The sequence below is a fragment of the Cherax quadricarinatus genome, chromosome 38, assembly GCF_038502225.1.
Source record: "Cherax quadricarinatus isolate ZL_2023a chromosome 38, ASM3850222v1, whole genome shotgun sequence".
Lineage (NCBI taxonomy): Eukaryota > Metazoa > Arthropoda > Malacostraca > Decapoda > Parastacidae > Cherax > Cherax quadricarinatus.
Genome location: NC_091329.1, coordinates 4,470,002 through 4,479,961, shown reverse-complemented (window position 1 = coordinate 4,479,961; position 9,960 = coordinate 4,470,002). Strand labels below are relative to the sequence as shown.

The 9,960-nt window shown below is 38.4% G+C and overlaps 1 protein-coding gene across 1 annotated transcript in view; it reads right to left on the bottom strand.

Annotated features, from left to right (window-relative positions):
- LOC128692966 (thioredoxin domain-containing protein 9) overlaps positions 1-9,960 on the bottom strand; it is a 29,931-nt gene that overhangs the window by 2,061 nt on the left and 17,910 nt on the right. The window contains exon 3 of the mRNA XM_053782362.2: positions 8,048-8,249. Within this exon, the coding sequence (XP_053638337.1) occupies positions 8,048-8,249 (202 nt within the window). The remainder of the gene's footprint in view (positions 1-8,047; positions 8,250-9,960) is intronic.

Here is a 9,960-nt window from a genome sequence, read left to right as displayed (position 1 = left end):
TAATTATAAACTTTTATCAAATGCTAGCATCACCTGCCAAACATTATCACCTGATTTATGGAATTAATGTAATTAGGAAAGTAAATACTTTCAGTACAGTAAAATCTTTCATTAACACACTAAAGGGAAAAGGAGGTGTATGATAATGCCAAATGTCCACAACTCCTAAATTATGAAATAAAATTTCATGATTGTCCGAAAGTTTTTTGAAGTAGTAGACTTAGTGTCTAGTTTTTTCTGTATCAACAGACTAAGATTAAGAATACTGTAACTTATAGTACCACAGTACTGTACTGTATATAACAATAGTTTATAGTACATAATTTAGAGTAACTTTGCTTACATTTTTGTGGAGCTAAGACGAGATGTAAACTTATCAATAGTGGTGACTCAGGATGACTTTTGTTCTGAGTTAGAGGAGCTTTGTGACAGTGTGGCTTAGCGCTTCTTTTTTTATTATAATGATAATACTAGTGACAGTAATGTAGATGGCTGAGAAGACACAGACGGCTGACTGATAAGATGTAGATGGCTGAGACAACAGATTTCCCATACCAGTGCCACTGAGATGCCAGACTCAACATTCTTTATTAATCTGAGTTTCCCTTAAACACAGAGAACCACACATTTTCTCTTGGCACCACCACTTGCTTTAGAAACCTTTGTTAGCTGCACTTTACTTAATATGTAGTCACACAAAAAACTCTATACCCAGGGAAAATTGAAGAATGAATGAGTGTTTTTTTTTTTTTCTCAACAAGTCGGCCATCTCCCACCAAGGCAGGGTGACCCAAAAAGAAAATACTCTCATCATCATTCAACACTTTCACCTCACTCACACATAATCACTGTTTTTACAGTGTTGGTGAGGGGCTCTTGATTTAGGGAATTGGATCTGTGCTCCAGTTCCCCGAATTAAGCCTGAATGCCTTCTACATCCCCCCCCCCTAGGCACTGTATAATCCTCCGGGTTTAGCGCTTCCCCCTTGATTATAATAATAATAATAAAGATACACAACATATCCCTCCAAACTGCCAATATCCTAAACCCCTCCTTTAAAGTGCAGGCATTGTACTTCCCACTTCTAGGACTCAAGTCCAGCTATATAAAATAACCGGTTTCCCTGAATCCCTTCACTAAATATTACCCTGCTCACACTCCAACAGCTCGTCAGGTCCCAAATACCATTCGTCTCCGTTCACTCCTATCTAACACGCTCATGTGCGCTTGCTCGAAGTCCAAGTCCCTCGCCCACAAAACTTCCTTTACCCCCTCCCTCCAACCTCTTCGAGGACGACCCCTACCCCGCCTTCCTTCCCGCACAGATTTATGCGCTCTCCATGTCATTCTAGTTTGATCCATTCTCTCTAAATGACCAAACCACCTTAACAACCCCTCTGACTAATACTTTTATTAGCTCCACACCTCCTAATTTCCACACTCCGAATTTTCTGCATATTATTTACACCACACATTGCCCTTAGACAGGACATCTCCACTGCCTCCAACCGCCTCCTCGCTGCAGCATTTACATCCCAAGCTTCACGCCCATATAAGAGCGTTGGTACCACTATACTTTCATACATTCCCTTCTTTGCCTCCATAGATAACGTTCTTTGTCTCCACATATACCTCAACGACTGTGTATGTGTGTGAGCACAAAAAAAACTGGCACAGGTGGTATACAGCCCAAGGAACACTAAAAATAGACAAGTCCTGGATGTTGCTGCTTTGGCACGTACCAAACAAACTTCCGAATTAGCAGATTTGGTCTGATTCTTCAGAAGATAACCGGACACTATCGCAACAGACAAAATGCGAAATTATGGACTTTTGTCTATTTTTACCGATAGAGCATTTGCCGAAATCTGTCAATGTGAGGTTTTACTGTATTTAATTTTTTACTTATATCTGACATCTTATTACCTCCCTTTACAGACTGGTATCACAGGAGATATATGATGAATGATAGGAAATTTCACAACTTATTTCGTCATTACACAAGTGAAGCAATTGGCACTTGTATGCACAAAGACAAATGAATGCGAGTTAATACTGAGAAATTTCTTAAGTGTATACAAATGGGGAAGTACAAGCCGAAAATCGAAGACAACAGATCACTAATTCACAGACTGGAACTGTGGACTAGAGGACACTTAGTCTGTGCTGAACTATTATCAACTTTGGCTGAGAAAGAAGAGAAAAGGCCAGAAATCAAGTCAAGGCAGATTAAATTTTTTTTTTTTATTCAGGAGAAAGCACTGGGGAATGAGAGGAATTTAGGTCTGATCCAAGGGAAGGACAAATCTAGTTACTTGGATCAGGACCTCACTAGCATCAAGGCACTCACCCTGATGGGTGAAGGTTTGGAGACAGCCAAAGTCAGGTCAACCGAACTTGACACATTCTCACGATCAGATCATTTGGTAATGTACAAGTATAGAGGCTAGCATAAAAAATATATATATATATATATATATATATATATATATATATATATATATATATAAATTGTATATATATAGCACTAAGATTCGTGTTTCGGATGTTGAGTGTACGAGTCAGTTCAAAAAGGCAGCATCTCTGAAAGTTCAAAGACAAGAAAAATTTGAATGCTGTCCAGCTTATTTTATCATCACTAATAACTCATAAGAGCATTCCTGAGAATTGGTAGTAGGTTGGTAGACAGCAACCACCCAGGGAGGTACTACCGTCCTGCCAAGTGAGTGTAAAACGAAAGCCTGTAATTGTTTTACATGATGGTAGGATTACTGGTGTCTTTTGTCTGTCTCATAAATATGCAAGATTACAGGTACGCCTTGCTACTTCTACTTACATTTAGGTCACACTACACATACATGTACACGTTTATTTATACACACTCATCTGAGTTTTCTTTGATTTTATCTTAATAGTTCTTGGTCTTATTACTTTTCCTTTTATATCCATGGGGAAGTGGAATAAGAATCTTTCCTCCGTAAGCCATGCGTGTTGTAAAAGTCAACTAAAATGCCGGGAACAATGGGCTAGTAACCCCTTTTCCTGTAAAGATTACTAAAAAGAATAAGAAAATTGTCAAAGTGGGAAGTCTGAATGTGCGTGGATGTTGTGCAAATGATAAGAAAGAGATGATTGTGGATGTTATGAATGAGAAGAAACTGGATGTCCTGGCTTTAAGTGAAACAAAGCTGAAGGGGGTGGGAGAGTTTCAATGGAGAGGAATAAATGGGATTAGGTCAGGGGTTTCAAATAGAGTTAGAGCTAAAGAAGGAGTAGCAATAATGTTGAAGGATTGAACATTAAAATGGTATAAAATACCGACAAGTTGTTAGGTAAGACACATATGCAACAGTTAGGTATCTTTATTATGAAACGTTTTGCCTACACAGTAGGCTTCTTCAGTCAGGTACAGAAAAGTTGATAGAAGCAGAAGATACTTGAAGACGATGTAATCAGTCCATCACCCTTAAAGTTTTGAGGTGGTCAGTCCCTCAGTCTGGAGAAGAGCATTGTTCCATAGTATGAAACAATATGGAGAAGAAGTGACAGGATGGAGCTTTTTATAGCGCCAAGAGGTGAGACGTAGGCCACTAGGAGAGGTAAGAACTCAGATGTTGAGAGGTCAGGTCCCTCTCAAATCCAGCCCCTCTCACTAGTGGAAGTTGTCGAAGTTGATTGCAGGTCTGTACCAAGATACCCTTGTGTTGCAGTGTCTGACAGATTGAACATTAAAATGGTATAAAATACCGACAAGTTGTTAGGTAAGACACATATGCAACAGTTAGGTATCTTTATTATGAAACGTTTCGCCTACACAGTAGGCTTCTTCAGTCAGGTACAGAAAAGTTGATAGAAGCAGAAGATACTTGAAGACGATGTAATCAGTCCATCACCCTTAAAGTTTTGAGGTGGTCAGTCCCTCAGTCTGGAGAAGAGCATTGTTCCATAGTATGAAACAATATGGAGAAGAAGTGACAGGATGGAGCTTTTTATAGCGCCAAGAGGTGAGACGTAGGCCACTAGGAGAGGTAAGAACTCAGATGTTGAGAGGTCAGGTCCCTCTCAAATCCATGGAACAATGGAACAATGCTCTTCTCCAGACTGAGGGACTAACCACCTCAAAACTTTAAGGGTGATGGACTGATTACATCGTCTTCAAGTATCTTCTGCTTCTATTAACTTTTCTGTACCTGACTGAAGAAGCCTACTGTGTAGGCGAAACGTTTCATAATAAAGATACCTAACTGTTGCATATGTGTCTTACCTAACAACTTGTCGGTATTTTATACCATTTTAATGTTCAATCTGTCAGACACTGCAACACAAGGGTATCTTGGTACAGACCTGCAATCAACTTCGACAACTTCCACTAGTGAGAGGGGCTGGATTTGAGAGGGACCTGACCTCTCAACATCTGAGTTCTTACCTCTCCTAGTGGCCTACGTCTCACCTCTTGGCGCTATAAAAAGCTCCATCCTGTCACTTCTTCTCCATATTGTTTCATACTATGGAACAATGCTCTTCTCCAGACTGAGGGACTGACCACCTCAAAACTTTAAGGGTGATGGACTGATTACATCGTCTTCAAGTATCTTCTGCTTCTATCAACTTTTCTGTACCTGACTGAAGAAGCCTACTGTGTAGGCGAAACGTTTCATAATAAAGATACCTAACTGTTGCATATGTGTCTTACCTAACAATGTTGAAGGATAAGCTATGGCAGGAAAAGAGGGACTATAAATGTATAAATTCAAGGATTATGTGGAGTAAAATAAAGATTGGATGTGAAAAGTGGGTTATAGTAAGCATGTATGCACCTGGAGAAGAGAGAAGTGTAGAGGAGAGAGAGAGATTCTGGGAAATGTTGAGTGAATGCGTGGGGTTTTGAATCAAGTGTGAGAGTAATGGTGGTTGGGGATTTCAATGCTAAAGTGGGTAAAAATGTTATGGAGGGAGTAGTAGGTAAATTTGGGGTGCCAGGGGTAAATCTAAATGGGGAGCCTTTAATTGAGCTATGTGTAGAAAGAAATTTGGTAATAAGTAATACATATTTTATGAAAAAGAGGATAAATAAATATACAAGGTATGATGTAGCACGTAATGAAAGTAGTTTGTTAGATTATGTATTGGTGGATAAAAGGTTGATGGGTAGGCTCCAGGATGTACATGTTTATAGAGGGGCAACTGATATATCGGATCATTATTTAGTTGTAGCTACAGTTAGAGTAAGAGGTAGATGGGAAAAGAGGAAGGTGGCAACAACAAGTAAGAGGGAGGTGAAAGTGTATAAACTAAGGGAGGAGGAAGTTCGGGCGAGATATAAGCGACTATTGGCAGAAAGGTGGGCTAGTGCAAAGATGAGTAGTGGGGGGGGGTTGAAGAGGGTTGGAATAGTTTTAAAAATGCAGTATTAGAATGTGGGGCAGAAGTTTGTGGTTATAGGAGGGTGGGGGCAGGAGGAAAGAGGAGTGATTGGTGGAATGATGAAGTAAAGGGTGTGATAAAAGAGAAAAAGGTAGCTTACGAGAGGTTTTTACAAAGCAGAAGTGTTATAAGAAGAGCAGAGTACATGTATATGGAGAGTAAAAGAAAGGTGAAGAGAGTGGTGAGAGAGTGCAAAAGGAGAGCAGATGAAAGAGTGGGAGAGGCACTGTCAAGAAATTTTAATGAAAATAAGAAAAAATTTTGGAGTGAGTTAAACAAGTTAAGAAAGCCTAGGGAAAGTATGGATTTGTCAGTTAAAAACAGAGTAGGGGAGTTAGTAGATGGGGAGAGGGAGGTATTAGGTAGATGGCGAGAATATTTTGAGGAACTTTTAAATGTTAAGGAAGAAAGGGAGGCGGTAATTTCATGCACTGGCCAGGGAGGTATACCATCTTTTAGGAGTGAAGAAGAGCAGAATGTAAGTGTGGTGGAGGTACGTGAGGCATTACGTAGAATGAAAGGGGGTAAAGCAGCTGGAACTGATGGGATCATGACAGAAATGTTAAAAGCAGGGGGGGATATAGTGTTGGAGTGGTTGGTACTTTTGTTTAATAAATGTATGAAAGAGGGGAAGGTACCTAGGGATTGGCAGAGAGCATGTATAGTCCCTTTATATAAAGGGAAAGGGGACAAAAGAGATTGTAAAAATTATAGAGGAATAAGTTTACTGAGTATACCAGGAAAAGTATACGGTAGGGTTATAACTGAAAGAATTAGAGGTAAGACAGAATGTAGAATTGCGGACGAGCAAGGAGGCTTCAGAGTGGGTAGGGGATGTGTAGATCAAGTGTTTACATTGAAGCATATATGTGAACAGTATTTAGATAAAGGTAGGGAAGTTTTTATTGCATTTATGGATTTAGAAAAGGCATATGATAGAGTGGATAGAGGAGCAATGTGGCAGATGTTGCAAGTATATGGAATAGGTGGTAAGTTACTAAATGCTGTAAAGAGCTTTTATGAGGATAGTGAGGCTCAGGTTAGGGTGTGTAGAAGAGAGGGAGAATACTTCCCGGTAAAAGTAGGTCTTAGACAGGGATGTGTAATGTCACCATGGTTGTTTAATATATTTATAGATGGGGTTGTAAAAGAAGTAAATGCTAGGGTGTTCGGGAGAGGGGTGGGATTAAATTATGGGGAATCAAATTCAAAATGGGAATTGACACAGTTACTTTTTGCTGATGATACTGTGCTTATGGGAGATTCTAAAGAAAAATTGCAAAGGTTAGTGGATGAGTTTGAGAATGTGTGTAAAGGTAGAAAGTTGAAAGTGAACATAGAAAAGAGTAAGGTGATGAGGGTATCAAATGATTTAGATAAAGAAAAATTGGATATCAAATTGGGGAGGAGGAGTATGGAAGAAGTGAATGTTTTCAGATACTTGGGAGTTGACGTGTCGGCGGATGGATTTATGAAGGATGAGGTTAATCATAGAATTGATGAGGGAAAAAAGGTGAGTGGTGCGTTGAGGTATATGTGGAGTCAAAAAACGTTATCTATGGAGGCAAAGAAGGGAATGTATGAAAGTATAGTAGTACCAACACTCTTATATGGATGTGAAGCTTGGGTGGTAAATGCAGCAGCAAGGAGACGGTTGGAGGCAGTGGAGATGTCCTGTCTAAGGGCAATGTGTGGTGTAAATATTATGCAGAAAATTCGGAGTGTGGAAATTAGGAGAAGGTGTGGAGTTAATAAAAGCATTAGTCAGAGGGCAGAAGAGGGGTTGTTGAGGTGGTTTGGTCATTCAGAGAGAATGGATCAAAGCAGAATGACATGGAAAGTATATAAATCTATAGGGGAAGGAAAGAGGGGTAGGGGTCGTCCTCGAAAGGGTTGGAAAGAGGGGGTAAAGGAGGTTTTGTGGGTGAGGGGCTTGGACTTCCAGCAAGCGTGCATGAGCGTGTTAGATAGGAGTGAATGGAGATGAATGATACTTGGGACCTGACGATCTGTTGGAGTGTGAGCAGGGTAATATTTAGTGAAGGGATTCAGGGAAACCGGTTATTTTCATATAGTCGGACTTGAGTCCTGGAAATGGGAAGTACAATGCCTGCACTTTAAAGGAGGGGTTTGGGATATTGGCAGTTTGGAGGGATATGTTGTGTATCTCTATACGTATATGCTTCTAAACTGTTGTATTCTGAGCACCTCTGCAAAAGCAGTGATAATGTGTGTGTGGTGAAAGTGTTGAATGATGATGAAAGTATTTTCTTTTTGGGGATTTTCTTTCTTTTTTTTGGGGTCACCCTGCCTCGGTGGGAGACGACCGACTTGTTGAAAAAAAAAAAAAAAAAAAATTCCTGAGAATGAGGAAAGTTCATTGAAAGCATAATGCAGAGACAGAAAATTTACTAAGTTATGCAAACAAAATGGAATTTTTTTTTTTATCAACACATTGGCTATTTTCCACAGAGGCAAGGTGACCCAAAAAAGAAGAAACATTTTTATCATCCGTCACTCCATCACTTTCTTGCCATAGGCACACCTACAATACAGTTCAAAAACTGCAACATATCTCCTGCAATTATATCATGGAAAATATATATAATAAATATACCATACCTGTTAAGAATGGAGCCTTTTCTGCATTAATTTTACAAAATTTTGTTTCAATGTGTTTCCTGGCAAGAACATTCAAGTGTTTGTCAACAATCTTGCATCGAATGAATTGGTCTCGGTAGAAGTGACACACAACATTCTCTGATTTTTTGGTGGTTTCGAAGAATTCTTTCTCGTCACACAGCTCAGAGTATTCTCCATGGCCCTGAGTGAATAAAGAAAAGAACTGTTATTCAAAGTGTTATTAACCCTTAAACTGTCCAAACAGAGCTACGTTCACATGCGTAGTGCTCCAAAAGTAGATCTACGTTTTTTTTACATATTTTCAAATATAACAAAAACAAAATGTAGATCAAAGTTTTTTTACACATTTTCAAATGTAAAAAAAAAAGGTTACGTTTTTTACATACTTTCAAATGTTGAAAAAACGTAGATCTACGTTTGGACAGTTTAAGGGTTAAACAATCTCTGATGAGACAGGTACAGTAATTTAATTCAAAGTTCAAGAAACAGAGTATTAGTTCTGATCACAGTAATTAAATATGAGGTTGAAAGCTTGAACAGTATCTGAATGTAATTTTAATATAATCCATACACCTGTATTTCATACCTCTGTATGATCCTTGTCAGTTTAGCGCTTTATTTGATTATATTTCGTACCAAATGTAGTGTGTAAGTGTAGTGAAAGTTTCTGTTTATTAATCAAAAGATGGGTGGGCACAAAAATCTTAAATGTAACAATGACACTTCAAATGAGCTGTAGTTTGGCTGCTGCTACTGTGAGGCAGATAATGCCAAATATGTATTGTACTGTGCAAGGTATTTAGGAAGTATTAAAAGTCTTTCTCTCTACTCATAAAATGAACCTTCATAACAAGACTGGTGGTAAATACTGGGCTATATTTAGAAAGAAGGCAGACAAAAAAGAAAACAGAAATCTGAAAGATTAGGTTTCAAAAACTGGTGGTCTTTGATGAAAGACTAAAAGGAAGATTCACCCACCCAATGGAACAGTTTTGTGTCTAAATCAACAAGATGGGGCTTGGTAAAAGCAATCCAGAACTTTACTCACTACATATGGCCTCTCCTCACTTAACCCTTCCAGGGTCCAGAGGCCAAATTTCAAAGTGCACACCAGGGTCCAAGAATTTAAAAAAAAAAATTATTTTTTCTTATGAAATGGTAGAGAAACTTTTTCTGATGGTAATAAAACAAAAAGTACAAAATTTGATGGAAAATTGACAAAATTATGGTGTCGCGAATTTTGATGTGTCAGCGATATTTACGAATCGGCGATTTTGCCGACTTTGATTCCCATTTTAGGCCAATTACATTATTCCAGTCGACCATATTCTTTGCTATTTCACTAGTATTACTTCTATTCTATCGATTGAGCACAAGAAATCTCCAAGTCAACTGTTTCAACTACAAAATAAAGTGATCGGAAATTGGTAATTTGGCCAATTTAACACAAAGTTCAAAATACTCTAATTTCAAAACAGGGTCCAGAATAAACAATGTAGGTGTTCCTGGCACTAAACTAACATTTCCTCTGTTCATTAGTTATGTTTTGAGGCTTTACAAATGAATTACATTTTGATTTTTTATTCACATAATGAATTTTTATTCAAACCAAAAAATAGAAGATTTACTATTATGCAATATTGTAATAATTGTATAAATATCATCGCCACATTTGTGAATGTATATTAGACCCACCAGCTGGCGTGTATTAGACGTGTGAGGTCGTTTGTTTACTCTTGAACATCGGCAAAAATTTAACATTTCCGCTACTTTGAGCTCAGTTTCAAGCCATTTCCTGTGCTAAAACCAATCAAAATCGTCTCTATTTCTGTAATATACCTTCCATTCTATCAATTGAGACCAAGAAATCACAAATACAACTATAAGAAACA